Below are 19,432 nucleotides of genomic sequence, written 5' to 3'. Positions count from 1 at the left end.
TAGGGGCTTAGAAGCAGTTTAAGCTCCCCTTCTTCTTCTTCTTGCTGATGGCGTTCATCCGCTCTTCAAGATGAGCGCGTGCAATTTCGGCATCTCGTCTCTTCTTTCGCTCTTCCTCGACCTGCATCATGCTCCACCGGTTCTCTTTGTCGGCGTCACCGTTCTTTTCTTTCTCTTTTGCCTGCTTCAGCTCTGCATCAAGCTCGTTGGCCCGTTTGCGCCAAGCGTCGCAATCAGCCTTGACCTTGTTGCTCTGTCGCTCCAAGTCTGTAAGAGCCTCTTCAAGAGTCGTTGTGAGCTGCTTCTCAGCGGAGAGATGCTTCTCGATAGTCCGAATGCGAGCTTCTTGATCCTCTTGGATTTGGGAAATAGCGAGGTCATTGCTAGTAGGTCGGTTGCCTTGGGTGGGTGTTTGTGGAACCGGAACACCAGCGGCATTTGTAGGTGAGATGGTAGTGTTTATACTTCCAGGAAGAGGAGGCAATGGAATCGCGGGTGGAGGCGATGGTAATGATGCGACGGATGCAGACTTGCGTAGGCCCGATGTTGCGGAGTTTGACCGTTTCGGAACATTTGAAGATTCATGTTGAGCTTCTTCGAATTTGGCCTAAGAAAATTAGCAGGTATACTTGATCCGGAACTTAAGTCGCTTACCTGGAGCGTGGCATATTCTTCCCTGACGGCTTCGAGTTCCGACTGGAACCGAATCGCCTTAGTGTTCGCTTCGTCCAATTGTTGATTGCGCTCCGATTGCAAGGTAGAGAAACGGTTATTGGCAATCTGGTGCTGGTCAAAGTTCGAAGCTAGTTGTTCCTCAAGCTCATCGACAAGACGCGAATTCTTCTTGTTCTTGGTTTCCAAATCGGTCATCTCCTTCTTCAATGCTTTGAGCTGCTCTGAAACAGTGGCGTGTTCGGCCTTCAGCTTATCCCCGTCTACTGTCTCAACAACCAATGCTGCAAGATCTGATTTTACCGTCTCGAGTTCATTCATCACGGTATCGTTGATGGTGGATAGTTCAGTCACGTGATGCTCTAGCTCACCACTCTTCTTCTGCTCATCAGCTAATAGTTTCTGGTCATCGAGTAGGTCGGCGATTCTCTCTTGCAGCTTCTCAGTGCTGACATCAACGCCAAGCGCAAATGCAACTTGAGTAGCAATCTTGGTGAGGTCATCGCGGGCTTCAGTAAGCTCAACATTAAGAGATTCAACGCTTGCTTGATGTTTGGACTCGATTTCGGCAAGAAGAGTCTGATGATCAGCGTCGATAGTCGCCTTCACTGTCTCAATCTCCTTGGCGTGGTTTGTTTGCAAGAGGACTAATCCGTCCTGATGAGTCTTGACGACAGTTTCGTGCTCAGCGATATGCTGCTCCAACTTCGCAACAAGGGCTTGGTGTTCTTCTTTCTCCGCATGTGCTATATCTCTCGACTTAATAACATCATCAACCTGCTCTAGTGCTGCCGCATGCGATTGTTCCAACTCAGCTACGCGAGCGGCGTTAGCTGCAACTGATGCCTTGTGTTCATCAACCTCCTTTTGCAGGTTGCTGATAAGCTCATTCTCTTCACCAGCTACCTGTTGTTGCCGGTTGTCCTCGATGGTCGATATCTGTTTCTCGAGGTCTGCAACAGTCGCTAAGAGGGTCTTCTCAGAAGTCTGCATTGAGGTTAAGGCAGTTTGGTGCCTCTCCTCCCAGCTGGCCAGCTCAGCCTCTAGGTCACCTAGCTTCTTGTCTTGGGTTGCTTTTTCTGCATCTCGTAGCTGAGCGATATCCTTGTCCTCGTTGGAGGCCGCGGCATGAGCATCGATGGCCGCCCGGAGCCCCTCTACTTCATCCAACAACTCCTTTTCTCGGGCACCATGTGTCTCCTGCAATATTCGCATTTGATTCTCGCTTTGCATTATCTGGTCGCGCATTGTAGAAACCATAGTCATGTCCATAGGCGATGCTTTCATGCTAGATCGTTCTCGAGTAAGACCGGAAATTATGGTCATCTTCATCTCCATCTCTTTCTTGACGGCAGTGATATCGGCCTCTAGTTCTTGAACTCTCTCTGACCGAGAGTGCAGCTCATGCATCGCAGTGTTAAGGTTCAGCTCGAAATTTGCCATGACGTCTGGACTTGTCTCGAAGTTCTCCGTGGCAATATTTCGCAGAGAAGCGAATGCGCGATGTGCTTTGTCAATAATCATCACATTCTGGCTTGACTTGCGACGAATCACCGGCGTGGTTGCTCGTGGGGAGCTGGGCGGGTTCATCTTGGCCTTGGAAACCTCGGCCTTGAGCTCCTCTACTAAGTCAAGAACATCCATATGTTCTTCCTCCAGCTGGGCATGTTTCTCAACCAACAACTTTTGTGCTTGCTCCTTCTCTGCTGCGAGCTGGCGCAGGCTTTCGAGCTCAGCTGCTATCGCCTCGTCATTTGCGATATTCCTTGTCGCCTCTTGTGACTCTGAGTTCTTGTTCGCGACTTCAGCATCAGATATTTCCAATGTACTGGGCAACTCCCCTGCCGAGGACAATTCCGATGAGAGCGAACGCGAGGATGAATATTGTCCTCCATCCTTTAGTCCTTCTACCCTCGCGTCTGCTAAAAAAGATGTAGGCCTTGTCTGGATCGGTGACGATACAGACAAGATTGAATCACGCTTTACAGTATGGCGAGCTTCATCGACGGCGTCTTGAAGTTCGGCCAAGGTACGGAGAGCCTCATCGTACTTAGCCTGAAGGATATCGAAATCCTCCACAGTAGATTCATGCTCCACCTTGAGCTCAAAGAGCTCTTGTGTGACATTTTCCAGTTTATCCTCCACAAATTTGGTCTGGGCAGGGCTCTGGGGAGGGTACTGATCAGCTGCAGCCTCGTCAAACTCCTCACCAATGGGCTCGCCGTTATCAACTGGTCCCTCATCTGCAGTTCGTGAAGCGTGTTCAGACATGGCATCAGTTTGAGCATCATCCTCTTCGGGGATAGCATCCCTGTTGCTCCGTCTGCTCGCAAAACTCTGATGTCGAGAATGGTCTATTACCGGCCGCTTGCTGGTGCCGTTAACATGGACGGTTTCAGCCCCAGAGGCTTTGTCATCCTGTTGGATGTGGTCCAGCTCGTAGAGTAGGTTGTCTAATTTACCCAAACTTCGTTGGCGTTCGACAACATGCTCCAGTCTATCGATTTCACGTTGCATTAATTCGGCGTCTTGATCTGCTTCGGCGAGTCGTTCTTCAAGCGTCGATATGTAGTCCTCACAGCTGGCTTCATTCTCACGAACGCGGGCAATCTCTTTGCGGAGCTCCATGATAATTGCGGAGTTCTTCTCTTCGCCGGAAGTATGACCATCAAGCTTCGCTTCCAAATCATGAAGATAGTTTTCAGTGCTGGCTTCTCGATCAATGAGCTTCTGGAGGCGTGCCTGCAGCTGTTGGTTGACAGTCTCGACGTATGCACACTTGGTTTCCTTCTCCAATAGGATGGTCTCCGTGTTCGACAGAGATCCCCGCGTGCTAGACAAGGATTGCTCGAGACTTTGGATTGTCTTTTCGTATTCCAAAACCACCTGCTCCACGGCTTCGGCAAACGAGTTTGACCGTTTTAGTCGCTCTGTTGCGCTATCGCCGAGAGAATGCTCTAAATTTTCGTTCTCCGCGATTTCACCATCTCGGGCCTTGGCCATCTCCGAAATGAGCCTTGCATGTCGCTGACTGAGCGTTGTATAGTTTTCCTGGGTATCGAGAAGTTGATTTTGGAGTTCCATCTCTCGTTCATTTTGACGCTCAGGCCTCTCGATCGTAGCAGTTCGGCGATCACCACCGCGCTCGGTGCTCCGAATTTGCTCCCGCAGGAACGCAACCTCCGCCTTCAGACGATCAATCAGCGCCTGTTTATCGCCCTCGTTATCTGACACCTGCTGGATGCGGGGTTTGCTTTGGATAGCCCGAGCCCGTTGTGCGTATTGGACGGTGTTCAGGGTCTCGCTCAGATGAAATTCCGCCGGCGTAACACAAGCAATCATATACGTAATTGCGTTGCCGCCCAAAGAATCTTGCAGTAATCGAGTGAGCTTGGAATCACGATACGACACGTGAGATCCAGCCTGCCGGGAAGATAGCTGAGAGATGACCTTGCCCAGACTGGCCAGCCCAGCATTGATTGAGATACCCTCCTTGGCTCGATCGCCCTGCGCACCGGTGTTCTTCAATCTTTCACTTCCAGCCAAATCCACGAAGTGAAACTTGCTATCGATTGTAACCATGGTGTCTCCGCCCGTCATAGCCTCCAGCGGAACCGAAAACCGTTTTTCCGCACCCTGGGCGGTTTGCAGCTTGCTCTTGCGCTGGACAAGATTCAAACTGAAGACGGCATGTGACCGCGATGACTTTGCGTTGATAGCTGTAGCATCAGTCTGACGGATGGAGGATCCAAAGTTCAGGGCGCGCATCAAATCTTCCACGGTGTGGATCTCAACTTGGTGCAAATTCGTCATGAAAATGTGACCCTTCGTATCTTCTCGGATGGTGACCTGGCCCCTTTCATTTGCGGGCGTATTCTCTGGAAGTAACAGATCTCGCAGCTGCTCGTTGTAAATTTCCACATAAGTTGCCTTCAGTGTCCAATTCTTCTCGGTAGCTTTAGACATAATTGCAGCAGCGTTCATCGAATACCGCATGGGAGTCCGGATTCCAGAGTTTCGGTTGCTGACTGCTGGGCGACCCTCGAGTTTCTCAAAAAGTGCGGTTGCAGCACGGGGGATAACACCTAGAATTGTAACTAGCATTAGTACGGTAATATTGGAAGGGACCAAGATATCAAGACTGGCGGGAGATTCCCAAGTCGAGCAGCATTGACCTACCCATGACATCCATATCGGCCTGCTCGCCCGGCCCAGATGTTCCCATCGTGTACGACTTTCCTGCGCCGGATTGGCCATACGCCAGCAGCGAAACATTGTAGCCTTGCACAAAGGCATTTGTACTCTCAATCAGGTAGTCCCAGACGCCTTCTTGGTTGACATCCGGGCCAAACACCCTATCGAACACAAAGAGTTTCCGTCCTTGTGGAGAGTCGACAGCCAGGCTCGTGGGCGAAGTTACTTGGACCATCGACCGCTGAAATCTTTGTGGGATGAGTTCGAAGCCGGGATCAGTTGGGTTAAGGGGCGGTCGCACGCGAACGGCTACAAGAAACCCTAATCAGCTTTCCGCGTTCCAGCAAATGGCGAATACGGGAATGAACATACCAACTTTCACGGACGTCTTGCTGTCCTCGTCCGAGGCTCGACTGCCACCGGCCTTACTTGTCATACTCATGCGACTCGTGGTCCTTGGGGGACGCATCATTGCGCTCACCGGCCGTGGTGGAACGCCCGAGGGCGATTCGGGCGGGGAGCCGGCCATCGCTCTGTTGACGCCTTCGTTGCGACAAAATGGGTTGGGGGGTGATGGATGCAACAGAAGAGCTGGGCAAGGTGAGGTGGTGAGAAGGAGTAGCTCGAGCGATGTTCTGTGGGAGGGAAGGTGTTACAGAATCGCTCTCATCGATCGCAGGTGCTGGGACGAAAGTCTCCGACTCCTATTGTGCTGGTTTGGTTTGCTTTCGTTTGCTTTTTGAAATTTAGGGGAGGTAACACTCCACGCGTCGCTTGCTGGTGCTTGGTGATTCGCTGGTCAGACAACGCGTGTTGCGAGTGGAAGATGGTGATTGATGTCGATGCTGATTGCGGGCGTGCAAGGGCAAGGGGCAGCCAGATCGGCGGCGGCAGCAGTGCAAGAACGGATCCAGGAGCTGGCGATACAGTCGAAACAATATTAAAATGTCCTGCCTATCCTGCACGAAGCCGTCAGACGCTGGCTCAGGAGAGATGGGACCAAGGGGAAAGGGTCATTTACCAGCTAGCAGCTAGCACTCGAGCAGCACCGCGGCGGAGGCCAGGAACGGGCGGAGACTTGTACAAAGTTATGTAGCACAGTCGTAGTGCCGTCCCAGAGCAGAAATAGTACGTACTGGAGTCCGCAGGGCCTGGGGAGAAGCGGGCGCCAGTGAGTGGTGGTTAATAGGGAGGCGAGTAATAAACTCAGGGTTTTGCGCCAGCTGGATTTTAAATCTCGGCCGAGGGTTGATGATAGGGGTTCCACCGCCGATAGGGGATGGAATAATGGGGATAGGGGTTCCACCACCACTCCACCGCGCCAGGAACAGGCCGCGGTAGGCAACGTAGGGGCGACAGGTTAGGCTGGATTAGGGGGTAGCGCGTACTACGCAGTGGGACACTGGGAGTGAGACTGCGCAGTGCAAGAAGTACGAGTAGTGAGTGAGTATCTTTGGCGCTCTCGCTCACAGGTTCACAACGGTACAGGTACGTACGTACCTATTGTAGGTATCTTCCTGCCGTTCGGTCTACGCAACACACACGAAGCGGAAACGGATGCCAATATATTATAAGACCTCTTTCCGGAGTATCTCCCTACGAAAGGCACCTTACCTAGCCACCTAGGTACCTATCCATACATACTACCTACCAACAGCCAATTTTGCTATGCGCACGGCCTCGGGAGAGCTTCCTCCTTGACCCTTCGTCGCGCTGCGTCCGCTGCCACTCGTGCCATCAAACTCCATCCGCTGGAGACGAGATGACCATCCTGCGTATCCTGGTCCCTCGCACATCCGTAGCCCTTGCGTTGGAACTTGGCTCGAACCCGGCTCCCTCGTCGCGCCCTCGTCGTCGCGCCCTGGAGGCCGAGAAAGCCCAGCCTCCTCACCCTTCGACGGATCCAACCGCTGGCAGACGGCTGGTCTTCTAATCGCGGAGATGTGTTCCATATCCATATCGATAGCGATACTATATCAGGCGGCCGGGATCATTGTTCTCCCCGCAATCCGCAAATCCAGGTCCAGGACTGGAGCCCACTTGCTTGCAGCGCCCGGTCACAGCTGCGTGGTGGAATAATACAGAGGTAAGTAGTGGGTTCAAATGCTAAAATATAGTCACTCTGGAGTGCGCTCGAATCGCTCTAGTTGGCATCCAGCGAGATAAACAAGCACATGAGAGATCGTCGCCTCGGACATACCGTATGGCAGCCAAGCCCACATTTCATGTTCTAGCTCCCGACGAACTAACTATCCACCGCGACGTGGATGAAGTGATATGCATTTCGAAATATGATACGGTGCAAGCAAGGGGAGATCATATTTGCGATTTAAGGTGATGCACCAGCTGGTCGAAACACTCTTCAGTCATGCGATTCACGAGCGGAGGATGCATTATGCCCTATGGCGTGTCCGGATCCCTGAGCTCAATCATATCCGGATTGTCTTGCAACGATAGTGACACTACTGACAGACGAGTCTCCTCGAAAATGAAGAAGCTCGGAAGAATAATAAGGTACCTATCTACGAAAAGTACCTTACATATATCAACACTCGTTTAATCACAACGGCACCGCATCCGACTTGCTTGTTTCCTAGGCCAAAAACTGCAGGTCAAAGGTTTGTTTAATTACAACCTCCACACGGAGAATCTCCAATACGTTTCATCGAGTCAAAGGCGGTCCGTTTCCTGATGATCGGTCCAGCCACGCCGGCGTTGGGCGAATGAGACAACACTGGGGCCGCGATTCGTAAATTTGAATTTCCGTGAAAGTCGAGTCCATTCAGTCTCACCTTCAAACAGAACGCTCTCCCGGAGTCTGCGTTGGTTTTTTTCGGAGGTAGATATCGCCGACATTGTGCAGTACAGTACCTACCTAGGTAGTCTATTAGTTGGTGCGAGGCAAGACAGGTCTCGTGGTTGGCACTAGGGCCGGCATATACGTCTACGTCGGCAATGGCATCGGATCTACGGAGGTAATCTGTACCTTTCTTCCCCTTTGTCTGATCTTGCTTCAAGTTCCAACCACCGGAAACTTGAAAATCTCCGGCCCTCTAGCTTCCTGAAGGAAAGCTTCGAATATCTCCGTGGTACTACGTACTTCCCTCGCCCCTCGAGCTTCACCAGCCGCAACACCAATGCAGCTACGTTGATTGTTCCCTACGACGAGTTATAACCTCTTCGTTCTTGCAAGGCCAACCACGCGGAGGAAAGTTATGACTAAAAAGAAGATACCATAATACATGAGTATCTGACCGCGACAAGGAGCGATTAGGGCCGACGACAACCAACCACCAAGTAGCTCTATTCAGCTGCAGCTACCTTCATAGCCTACTAACAGAGAGATCCAGACCAGCCTCTCTCGATCCGCAGGTGAAGGGAACAACCCCGCAGGCGGGCGGCGACTATAATAACCCTATGAATCCCAGCCTCGCTATTATCACGGGTGTCTTTGGAGAACGGCATACGATCTACGTAGTATACCGAGTGCCCATAGGACAGTCAATTATACGTCAAGATCCCCGCACGTCTAATCCTCCGCCATCGAACGGCAAAGTTATGTTATAGCTATAATGACTCATTATCCAGCAAGTCAAAATGTTTCCTTTGGGCGATGGATAAAAGAGTTTATGCACCGTAAGTGCCGTCGGTGCGAGAAGGAATGACAAACATCTGAGCGTGCATGAAGAACATCGCGCACGGCCATTGGCAAAGTCAAGCGGGCTTCCTTCGAACGGTTTTTTCAGGTTTTCTTTTTGGAGATCTGGCGATCACGAATCGGCGGGCTTGCCACGGGTGAGCTTTCCTTACTTCCACCAACTTGTTCTTTTCTTGGTGCTTAGGCCCCGCCCCGCCTCTGTGGCTTGTGTATACGAAGTACGGCCTTGAACGAGCAGGACGCGCCACTCCCACAACCGTCATTCACGTTTTTATCATTGCTTGAAGATCCTCTTTGCCGAAAGGATTGCACCTCATGACCTATATTCTTCCAAATATGTCACAACCGCGAGTCATTGCGTATAATTCTGAATTCTGAAAACTTAAACAGCCAAAGCTTAGCCTCAGTGAGGGGGATGCCAAGTGCTATCCCCGATATCCTGCTGATTTCACCGCTCCCGCTTTCAGAGTGCACCGGACACGTCATGTCCTCCAGTAATCCTCCGTCTGGTCTTGATCCATCAAGCTACTCATGGGCCCAAGTTGGCCATTCTGTCTCACCTTGGCGACGGAAGGCGCTTTCTTTCGAGACCACCTGGCTCGCACGTCCCAAAGAGCTGCACGAAATATTCGTCAGCGGGCTATTGGCTTTTGAAACCCCTCTGCCTAGCTGTACACTATACTCTGCAGTCAGACAAGCCTGGCAGGCCTTACTTTTTGAAGTTCCAGAGCTACAGGCAAGGGCCGTCGTTGCGGAAGATGGCAATGCATACATGCAATACCGCACTCCCCAAGACCGTCATGAGGTTGAAGAATGGGCTCATCGAACTGCCGTGTTTGATTATGGAGATCAATCCCTCGATTTTAAAGGCCTCCGGGAGAATATACTTATCAGAAAAGGCGACTCTAGTGACCCAGCTTTCCTCCTCCTCTATTTGGAGAAGGAATCAGATGGCAATAAACCGTTGGATCACGTGCACATCATACTCAATACGGATCATGAAATCACAGATGGCATAGGAACTCGTATTCTATTCGGGAAATACCTATCTCTTTTATCGTCATGTATCTCTGAACCTCAACTTGGCCTAGTCATGTATGACTGGGCAGAGAGTAGTAAAAATCTATCACCACCATGGATAAGCATTATGAACCAAGACCAAGCTATTTCTGGCTCCGAATTTGAAGAAACAGTGGCATGGAATAAAGAAATATTGTTGGAAAGAATGGTGCTCAATCTCCCTTTTGCTCTCTCCTTCATTGTCCTCCTATCAAAATCCTCCTCGTCCAGCTTCTAACACCCGTTAGAATGCCAACCCAGGTCTTCCCCTCCTACTATATCCTGGCCCTTTAAAACAAGAAACCACTTTCCTAACTTTGAGCCAAAAACAAACTACATCTCTTCTTAACGCCATTAAAACCACCATCAGCCCCCAATCCAATATCACCCATCTCGGCCACTCTGCAATGGTCCTCGCTCTCCTCCGCTCCTCTCCCTCTCCGTCGAAAGGCTCTTTCTATTCCTCCTGCTGGCTCAACGGCCGTCGCTATCTCCGCGCAACACCTTCCTACGTAGTGCCGGGAAAGGCATACGTGCCAATCTGCATGTCCTTTGCTCCTATCATATTCCACGATATGGATTTGAAGTTACGGGATGATACTACTGACGAAGAACTTCGAAATGTGCTTGTGAGGGTATGCAGAGTTGCGACGGAGCAGTATGGGAGATTGAGCGCGAGGAAGAGCATACTGGGAGAGTTTGCCGTTGTTGCAGAGGAGATGGGACGGAAGATGCTTAAGTTAGTTACTCTTCTACTATCTTTTATTTCTCCCGGACTTGAAAGTACATATTTATATAAACATACATACACGGATATCTTCTCCTTTACCCACCATCCTAATATCATATCAACTATATCTCCAAATCCCAGTCCCGCTTTAGTTTGACATCCATGCTAACAATTAACCCTGCCACAAGACCCTCTCATCCTCCCGTCCGTCCTAAGACATCCGCTCCAGTTGGTTATCCTCTATCTATGGTTATATCCCAATCCACTAATTAAGCCCCCACCAGATCCTCCTCAGCGACGGCCTAACAGACCGCTATATCTGCCATTCATACCCATCATCACCCAGCCCAACATCCACTCCGGTACAACAAACCGTAGGCAAATTTACCGTAGATGACGTATATTTCGCGGCGAATTCCGACGGGGAGGTGTACGTCTTCCTCATCTTCTTGTCGGGAATCCCTTATTTGTTGGCCTAATAGCTAAAGAATCCAATAGGGTCATAAGAATGAGTAGTTTCCGTGGGCGGATGCGAATCTCTGCTGAATGGCGGAGTGATCTCTTTGATGGGGATATGGTTAGGGCCTTTGTAGATGATGTGAGGAGAATTATGCTTGTTCTTGTTGGGGATGGCAAGGGGCTTGGGGGAGGCGGGTTGTGATAATTATTTGGGTAGGTATATTTGTTGGAGAAGGATTAAAAATGGGTCATAACGGTATATAAAGTAGAGGTGTCGGCAAACTATACAGGTAGTAGTCTAGATAATAGACAGTATGATTTTGCGTACTGGAGGGGTATCATTATGAAATACTGTGCTAAAAGAGCCTTGATGGTTGAGGTCCATATCCCATACCTAGCTGTCCGGTGGATCCATATTCATGATTCCTTCCTTGATCAAATCATCAATCGTGCTCAGCATAATCTCCCTCCACTCCGCATACTCCTCCTGATTCTCAGCACTCAGATAATCGTACTCATCCTGCATCATCCTGCCCATACCCATCTGGTTTCTCCTCGGCGCCGACATGTCGTCAATGTCCTGGTCCTCTTCCTCCCCATCAACATCCATAGCATCCCCATCATCACCCGATGACCCAATATTAACAAACCAATCCATCTCTAACCAATCTCCCTGCGTAACCTCCACAATCCAAGCCTGCACATCCGCGAACCCAACATCCTCCCAACTGCCCCACACTTCCTCGCCATCACCGATTTTCTCAATAATCTCCTCATCCTCCCTCAAAGAAGAAAAAACTTCCAATACCCTCGTCCTCCGCTGCGTAAACTCCCGCTTACTAATATTCTTGCCCGTCAATTCCTGTATGACGAAAAACCAAACCGCCGCCACAAGCGCAGGCAGTTTCGTCCCCGATCGTTTGGCAAGCGGTAAACATAGAATCGATTCCACGCCCGCAAGAACATGCGGTATCGCAGTTTGGGTATCCATTTCCGCACAGAGCTTCCTCACCACGGGCGGTACCCACTTCGGTACCCTTTCATCCCTCTGCTTCTCATTGCCATATTGTAGTCCGGATTTGGGCACGCGGTTCTTGCTGAAGCGTGATGGGGTGTTAGGCTTGATCGGAGTTTGCTTTTCTGGTAGGTCATTTGGTTTAGAGGATGTTGATAATGCAGACGCTGTATTATTCCTTGATTTTCGCCGAGAAGTAGAAGCGGGGAGGAGGGTGTTAAAGTAGATGTAGAGTTTATTGTACACGCGGGGTGGGATTGGAGGGCGGGGTTCAATGGGTGGAAGGTTGAGGGTTGTTTTTAACCTAGTGCGCAACATCTATTAGAACTTTGTGTTTTATTGGGATGTTACAAGGAAAGGAGTAAAGGTACCGTTCACAGGCTATGTTAGCACATGCGTACGTTCTGCCTATCTCCTCTTCCGCTTTCAGGTTGCTGACTTTAGCTCGAGACTGTGCTAAGAGGGAGCGCGCTAGGTCGATGAGCTCGGGAGGGAGCGCGCCTGGGTGTCGGGGTATGAGGTTGCTGAGCGCTTGTTCAACTGGTTTACTCATTTTGCAAAGTGTAATGCAAGTTCTGGAGTAAGAGCAATTATGTGTGAAAGTTGTGAGTTGTAGCTTAGCAAGGTCGCAAGCAAGTTAAAGTTGAAGCTCTCGGTACCTAAGTGGCGGCTTCACCTTCCCCATAATCCGACAGGCTTGATCCCGGCATCTGTACCCCTGAAAATCGCATTCAAACAAGGGCCGCATTCTAGAATAGCATACTTGTACAAAAACATATCTCAACGCCCTCTCTACTAGTAGTTCGCATCTTGACTATTACATTGACGGCGCATAGTAGGAGTAATAAACAATAGCTGGAACAATGGCCGTCCGAAGAGCCATATTAGCTACATGCGCAGCATCAATAGCGCTCGTGGGATTCGCGTCAGCACATGGAGGAGCGCATCAAAAACCATTGGAAGTTGACCCTGAAGCCGACTGGGCGACGAGGCACATGGCTGGTATGTTATCTGTCTCTTTCGAATTGGGGTTGCCTTACTAATTGCCTAATTAGAGGAGCATCACATCAGCAACTTCGACCCAGGCGCATTCTTCTCGCTCCACGACTATGACGACAACGGCTTCTGGGATGTTCGCGAGATCCTCAAGACATATGGCATGGAAGACGAGACTGCGAAAGACGTTCCAGAGGAGAAGAAGACCGAGATTGCCAATGAAGTGTTAAGATTGATTGATACCAACGGGAATAATGTCGTCGAGCGGGACGAGTGGATGTACTTTACGAGTAATGACGGCGGGAAAGAGAAGGGCACTTTGCCGGATTTCGGTACAGGCCCTGGACACCATTGGGATATTGAGATGGAATATGAAATTCATCATTGGGAGAAGTGAGTGTTCCTATGCAGAGTTGTAGTGGATATGTGGATGAGAGTGGTGCTGACTTGACGCGACGTAGATACCATGATGAGAATACCAAGGAGGAAGACTTAATTCATCCGGAAGATATCGCACATTTTAAGAAGCACGACGAGTTAGAAGATGAAGCGGAAAGACAGGCGGAACTGGATAAGATGCCAATTGTGGAGCATAATATACCGCCGAAGTTCCTGAGAGCAACATGAAACCAGTACGAGATGGAAGAGATAGGAACAACACATAAGGTGTCCAGAGATGTACAACGGATTGCATGAATATAGAGCGAGAGCTCAACAAATGCATGGCATTAGCCCATGTTTGTAATATAGAGGTCGAAGACACAATGCCACACATCAGGGGCAAATGTCTTAACGAATTCGACATGTTCAACCATCACTTCCGCCTTCTTCCCCGCTTTGCCTATCCAGTTCTTAAACATAAGTTCAATCTCCCTCTTCCTAGCCTCAACCTCGTTTACTCCGACATTTTCATGTAAATGAATCCAACCATCTCCAGTCAAGATCCCGAGCGCCATTTCCCAACTCCCTTCACTTGTTGGGAGGAACCCACAATTAACATGTCTCACACTTCCCATTCTTCCCGCAGCTATCCCCCTAAATCTCTCCTTGGCCTCGTTGTTATCCTCTTCGAAGACCGTGATACTTTCATCACCAACCTTCCACTCTTCTCCTGCCTTCACAACTCTCACACTCCAACCGTTGGCAACAGCACCCCTTCTCAAGCCCTCCACACTCCAAGGATTTAACTCCCATCCCAACACCCTCCCCATTCCCATCTTCACATAACTAAACACAAAATACCCAATCCCGGCATATAAATCCACCGCCACATCACCTCTTAGATCATCCTTACTCCACCTCCTCGATTCCCTCAATTCATCTGAGCCTCGGTGAAAATCAAGCAACCGAGCTTTCTCCTTAACATTTCCCCTACTAAACATAGTATAGCGCGGTGCCCAAATTTGCGTAATCCCATTCTGCTTTGTGCTGACCCAAAATGCCTCCTGGAAATCCTCCACTGTAGGAATGATAGCTGGTGATAGTTCGGGTCCGAAGTCTCCGTAAAGGGTTATTAGACCGCTAGGCGTACGAAGTATATTCATCATTCTCGTTGTGACCGGGACCGGGCTTTCATCCCCAACGCTTCCTGCGAGAAGCGGAATCCCGGAATTGATAGCAAGATGCGTGAGAGGGCCTTTCCCCTCTTTCTTGCTGATCCCTGATAGGATCCGAGTCCATAGTTCATCCTGGAGTGGTGCGGCGAGTAATTCCTGGATGATTTGCCATGATTCATGCGAGAAGCTCCCAGCTGGTAGCAGAACCATCGGAGGGTATGCTACCCATCTTCTTGGGACACTAGAAATGAGTTTGGCGGTTTCTTCGACGTCGAGGAGTTCTGGAGGTAGGATCTCGAGCCAGGATTTGGTGGCTTCTTCAATTGGGTTGCTGGGCTTGAGTTTTGGTTTTGGAGGTCGCTGCAGTTTTGAGTTTGAGTGAGTTGTCTTGTGTAACAGAGTGAGGTCTCCGGTGGTATGAGTCTGGGCTGCATTTGCACATGACTCCAAGCTCCTAGGATGGGTAGATTCCGAGTCGGCCATTCTGAGAAACCGATCACGTTACAGTACGTTTTGTGGCTCCAGATGGTGCTCTTATGTATTCGCTGTTCGGCAGCTTAGGAGATAGTGACTAGTTTCCAATGCAATATGGCAAACAGTCGATGGACAGTGCTAAACTGAGTATATGAAATCAGGAACAGCTTAACCAGCTTCTACTATGTAGCGACGACGAATGGGCTGATAAGTAGGTAGATGACGGATCTAGCCATAATTCGGAGTTCAACAATATTTTCCCGTGGCTTAACGACCAAACTTAGATAATGATAGGCATGGGGAAGTTTAAATGTGCAATAAAAGTAAAATCGAAGTAGCCGGCTAAGCTTCGGCAAATTCTACCCACATCACAAAGTATAGTCGTCTTAGCAAACAACCTCTGTAAGTCGAAGGGAAAATGCACATCAGCAGATGAAAGAACTTGGATGGTAGAGCACTGGTTGCTGTAAAAGATAGTTAGGTGTTCTACCCCTGGAAAATATCGAACAAAATCCAAAAGATTGAGTCGTTAGAACCCAAGTCTACCATCGGGAACGTTAGAGAACTCAGCGGCGAAGCCAGTATCAACTCAAATAGAAGATATTGTTCAAATCCTCACAATACTCTTGAGTATAATTAGTATGATCTCGAGGGAGCCACAACATAAAACAGACTCGGCGTTAAAGTGTTACAAGTATCCTAACACGTCTATTGAAGAACCAAATTTTTATAATTCGAAAGTATACTTCCTTCAGCTTATGAATACCTATAAATACTATAACACCGGGTATTAAAAAACCACCTCAAAAGGGCTAACTAGTCATCCCCAACAGCTTCTCTCTTTTCCAACACGTCCTTCCTGATAAATACAAGTCCTCCAAACAGTCGAAAGATATATTCTACTTACAGATGGAAACCAATGAGATATAGCGTGGCCAGTAGAGCACCAGTTAAATAGCAACAGACCTTCCCTTATAACGCCTTTCCCAAATCGAAGGTCGAATATTGACTATGAACGAAAAAACAAATGCGGACCTAGCGGCCGCCTAAAGCAGAAATTCTGGCCCCAGCAGGTCGGTGGAGTAATCCAGCTTTGGTGGTAATTTCAACCTCACCCTGACTCCCGCCCTCGATCTCCTCATCACTATCCTCAACGATCTTAGTTGGGATATCCTGTCCGATATTGTATTGCTGGCTGCTCCTCTCGGGGGTAGTTGTTGTGCTTGCAATGGACATTGCAGTGCTGGATCGGTTGTGGATCAGATCCGGAGTAGGAGGGATACTTGAGTTACGGCCACTGGGGTGTAAGTGGCTATCATTGTCCATATCGGAGCCTTGGGCCGAATGACCATCGTCGCTTCCTGCGATGGATAAGTTGCTGCCCCGGTGACCACGCAATTGGCTCTGATGGGCAAGCTCCTCTGCCTCGACTTCAGCGTCGTGTGCAAGTTGAAGACCTGCGACGGCGGCGGCACATTGGTCGCTGATATTTCGGATGATGTGAGCAATGGCATCAGTTTTATCGCGGAGATGGCGATCGGCGACGTCAACAATGCTCATCTGGCTGTATCGCTTGCTGTTTCGAAGTCCTTTGCGGAGTCTGCCTTCCATTTCTTCAGACATATCCTCTCCATTGATCTTTCTCGCTCTGTCCGAGCGCGATGGCTCATGTACATCATTGTCGTCAGTCTTGACCTCTTCAACGATATCCTCAAGGTCATCGGCCTCCTCATCGTAACCCTCTTCAATGTATTCGGCTAATTCTGGAGCCTTGTTGAGGGATGAAACGAGATGTTCCATGTGGTGAGCCTGACCACCGATCAAGCTGCGGAGATGCAGAACAACACGTTGCGCCTCATCCCTCTGGCGGACGATGGTGCCATTGGTGTGTTGGAGAGCAGCGATCTCCTTCTTGTTTCTCTTACGCTCGCGCTCGAGTTCCTCAGCAATCTCTTGTTGAAGGACCAAAGCCTCGAGAGCATCATCACGTTGCTTCTCGGTACCAGAGAGACGTGTATTGAGACGAGCAACGTCATCTTTCTGTTGGTCAATGAGAGCTGTGAGGCGTCTATTCTCACGCTTGTGGTTCTCAATCTTGACCTTGAGATCCTGGGTCTCCTTGGTGAGTTGCTCTGCGAAGGCTTGGAATTTGAGGAACTAGACAACGTTAGTGGGCTGTGCAACTTTTGAAAATATATTAAACATACCTGCTGTTTCCAGCTCTCAAGTTCCTCCACCAGGAAGTTGTTCCGTTTCGTGACCTTGCCAAGCTCGGTATCCATGCGACCTTTGAGGTTGATGAAATCTTGCCAGGCTTCCAGAGCATCCCTAGAGTATTGGTTTCGCTCCCGAACGATCTCATTCAGGTGGCGCATTGAAACCTTTGTCATCAAGGGCTTCTTCACGGCCCCGCCAAACACGGCTTTCATGCCGGTATTTCTTCCCTATAGTGAAACGTGGTCAGCAAGGGCGCAATATAACTCATCCCGGGTTATAATGAACCATATCTCAAACTTACCATTTTCTCACAAACATGATCCATAACAGCCATCACGGCATCCTGATTCCACCATTCCGGATCCTGGATAGATTCGACTTCGCCGCGCATCACAATAATCTGCCCAGCTGGAACCAGCTTTCCTCCACCATATGCAGATCGAAGATGCTGTGGTGCTCCAGATGGAGTGACATCTCCATTAAGAGATTGCGTGATGCGATTGACCATCTTCGTACGCTGACCAGCTGTGAGTGCTGTGGGTGGGCTGGATGTCAACACAAAGTTGCGATCCAAGTCCACGACCAAAGCATCGGTAGGTGCAGTAAAAAGTGTACGGCACTCTGCAGTAATACCAAGAATATATGGGCCTGGCTCCTGGACAAGCTCCTTCGCATGTCTAGCATGCACGACAGGAACATAGAGCCCGCTCCACTCATAAACCCGAACGCAGTATCTGATGGTTTCGGCAGCCACGGTGAGCATGGCGGGATAGTGACTGACGAAAATGATGCGCCGAGTCGGAGATAAAGCGGCTTCTATCACACCCACGATGTTGGGAACGGATAAACACGAGAACAATGGCCACATGGCAAAGTTCTGGAATCCAGTTGGAGAGGATGGGAATTGGTAGCAGAGGGCATAATCCTTCATATCAATTCGGACAAGGTCGTTAAGTCTTGGAGCTGGGAAGCTCAAGATGCGTGAAACCTCCTCAGCGTGGAAAAGATTCGTTGCCTTGTTCCAGTGGATCCACATGCCTCGTAGATAATCACCCAGAAGGTTGTAAAGTGGGTACCTCGAGAGGAAAGATAAACAATAGGGAATCCAGTAAGTCTCATCTGCCGAATCATAAAAGTCCGATTCGGTTCGTCTGCGGAGGTCACGGATCGTCTCGGCGCGTTTCTCATCAGCTCTGGACCAAACCCGGAGCGCGATACCATAGAGGGTATGGGAAGAATCTTGTTGGAGTACAAAGGAGTGGTGGACGCAATGGGGTTGACTGCGGCCGGTACAAATTTCTACATCATGAGGAAAGCAAGCCTGTCTGCGAGTTAGTACTGTCTATAACTCGCGTGCATATCTGGTAACTTACTCTCATAGCAGAGTGCAATGCTCTGGCGATCTCATTGTCCTGCTCCAACCGTGGGCTGCTACCCAGAATCTCAGGAAGCCAGAATTGTCCCACAGCTCCCTTCATGTGGCCAATCTTTCCCTGCGTAGGCGCTGGTGCCTTAACCCATTGAGATGGCTCCCTCCCAACACCACATACCATATAGGCATGAGTAAGGGTCTTAGGGGTCCGCTGTTGAGGCTTGACATTTAACGTCGACGGGATTGGTTGGGTGATCCGGGAATGAAGAGAGGATGTTCTGCTTGGAATGATCAGGTTCTGATCAGTCTGATCCCTTGTACCTGGACGAGCATCGCGGTCTGAGGTACGCGGTCGCACGAACGAAGAGTGGTTGTTGAGAGAGGGCCCCATGATTTCTGTGATGGTGTTGGAGGCTGATATATCAAGCCTCAATGACCCGTTGTTTTGGCTATTGCGATCTTCTCTATGTCAACAGGAGACGCTTAAGCCTCCAAACGTCCAATTGGCTTGTTGTTGATGAGGGTCTGAGAAGAGAAGAAGTGTGGAGAAGGGAGAAGTTCAAAGCTAAAGAGCGTGGAGAGGGTCGTGCAGGTGGCCGATGGTTAGGCTATTGGAAGAATTGGTTAGTATAGCGGCTTGTCAACCAGCAAGCTCCAAACGATGAATGGCAAACACAAAGGATGAAGTCGTCGAGATGCCTCCTGCTGCCCGTGTCGTGCAGTTGCGGGAACAGACGCAGATGCAAAGACAGAAACAGAGGCAGAGCGGGAGAAAGCACACAAAAGAGGGACAGAGCAAAGAAGGGTGGATATGTGAGGGCGAGGGCGAGGGCGAGGGAGATGATACACGGAAAAAGGGTCTGAGCTCGACCTGTGGACGCCAGCTGCAGCAGTGCAGACCGGGATGTTTGGATGGCTGGAGGTCCACTACTTACTTGGGCCCATGCAGGGGGGTTCGGCGAGTCGGGTGGGGATAAAGGGGCAAGACGGTCAGGACAACAGGGAAGCTCGAGGGGACTCGGGGGAGCTC

The 19,432-nt window shown here is 49.9% G+C and overlaps 7 protein-coding genes across 7 annotated transcripts; 2 read left to right on the top strand and 5 right to left on the bottom strand.

Annotated features, from left to right (window-relative positions):
- Positions 1-7: 7 nt before the first annotated feature.
- On the bottom strand, positions 8-5,395 carry BP5553_04686 (putative Chromosome-associated kinesin KIF4B; the record flags this gene model as incomplete). Its single annotated transcript, XM_032013309.1, has 4 exons — positions 8-607; positions 655-4,757; positions 4,852-5,175; positions 5,239-5,395. 4 exons carry the CDS (start codon positions 5,393-5,395, stop codon positions 8-10), a joined length of 5,184 nt encoding a protein of 1,727 aa, XP_031869909.1.
- Positions 5,396-6,509: 1,114 nt separating this feature from the next.
- On the bottom strand, positions 6,510-6,824 carry BP5553_04685 (uncharacterized protein; the record flags this gene model as incomplete). The annotated part of the gene is made up of 1 exon (XM_032013308.1): positions 6,510-6,824. One exon carries the CDS (start codon positions 6,822-6,824, stop codon positions 6,510-6,512), a length of 315 nt encoding a protein of 104 aa, XP_031869908.1.
- Positions 6,825-9,008: 2,184 nt separating this feature from the next.
- Positions 9,009-10,974, top strand: BP5553_04684 (uncharacterized protein; the record flags this gene model as incomplete). Its single annotated transcript, XM_032013307.1, has 5 exons — positions 9,009-9,752; positions 9,832-10,322; positions 10,502-10,541; positions 10,598-10,743; positions 10,812-10,974. 5 exons carry the CDS (start codon positions 9,009-9,011, stop codon positions 10,972-10,974), a joined length of 1,584 nt encoding a protein of 527 aa, XP_031869907.1.
- A 192-nt stretch (positions 10,975-11,166) lies between these two features.
- On the bottom strand, positions 11,167-12,340 carry BP5553_04683 (uncharacterized protein; the record flags this gene model as incomplete). Its single annotated transcript, XM_032013306.1, has 2 exons — positions 11,167-12,091; positions 12,189-12,340. 2 exons carry the CDS (start codon positions 12,338-12,340, stop codon positions 11,167-11,169), a joined length of 1,077 nt encoding a protein of 358 aa, XP_031869906.1.
- A 310-nt stretch (positions 12,341-12,650) lies between these two features.
- On the top strand, positions 12,651-13,410 carry BP5553_04682 (uncharacterized protein; the record flags this gene model as incomplete). The annotated part of the gene is made up of 3 exons (XM_032013305.1): positions 12,651-12,789; positions 12,843-13,176; positions 13,245-13,410. 3 exons carry the CDS (start codon positions 12,651-12,653, stop codon positions 13,408-13,410), a joined length of 639 nt encoding a protein of 212 aa, XP_031869905.1.
- Positions 13,411-13,511: 101 nt separating this feature from the next.
- Positions 13,512-14,822, bottom strand: BP5553_04681 (tRNA wybutosine-synthesizing protein 2; the record flags this gene model as incomplete). Its single annotated transcript, XM_032013304.1, has 1 exon — positions 13,512-14,822. One exon carries the CDS (start codon positions 14,820-14,822, stop codon positions 13,512-13,514), a length of 1,311 nt encoding a protein of 436 aa, XP_031869904.1.
- Positions 14,823-15,848: 1,026 nt separating this feature from the next.
- On the bottom strand, positions 15,849-18,793 carry BP5553_04680 (Uncharacterized protein; the record flags this gene model as incomplete). The annotated part of the gene is made up of 4 exons (XM_032013303.1): positions 15,849-16,970; positions 17,021-17,257; positions 17,332-18,351; positions 18,404-18,793. 4 exons carry the CDS (start codon positions 18,791-18,793, stop codon positions 15,849-15,851), a joined length of 2,769 nt encoding a protein of 922 aa, XP_031869903.1.
- Positions 18,794-19,432: the final 639 nt, after the last annotated feature.

The sequence above is a fragment of the Venustampulla echinocandica genome (assembly GCF_003357145.1).
Source record: "Venustampulla echinocandica strain BP 5553 chromosome Unknown scaffold_2, whole genome shotgun sequence".
Lineage (NCBI taxonomy): Eukaryota > Fungi > Ascomycota > Leotiomycetes > Helotiales > Pleuroascaceae > Venustampulla > Venustampulla echinocandica.
Note: the sequence above shows the minus strand (reverse complement) of the source record. Positions and strands in the feature narration are given on the sequence as shown.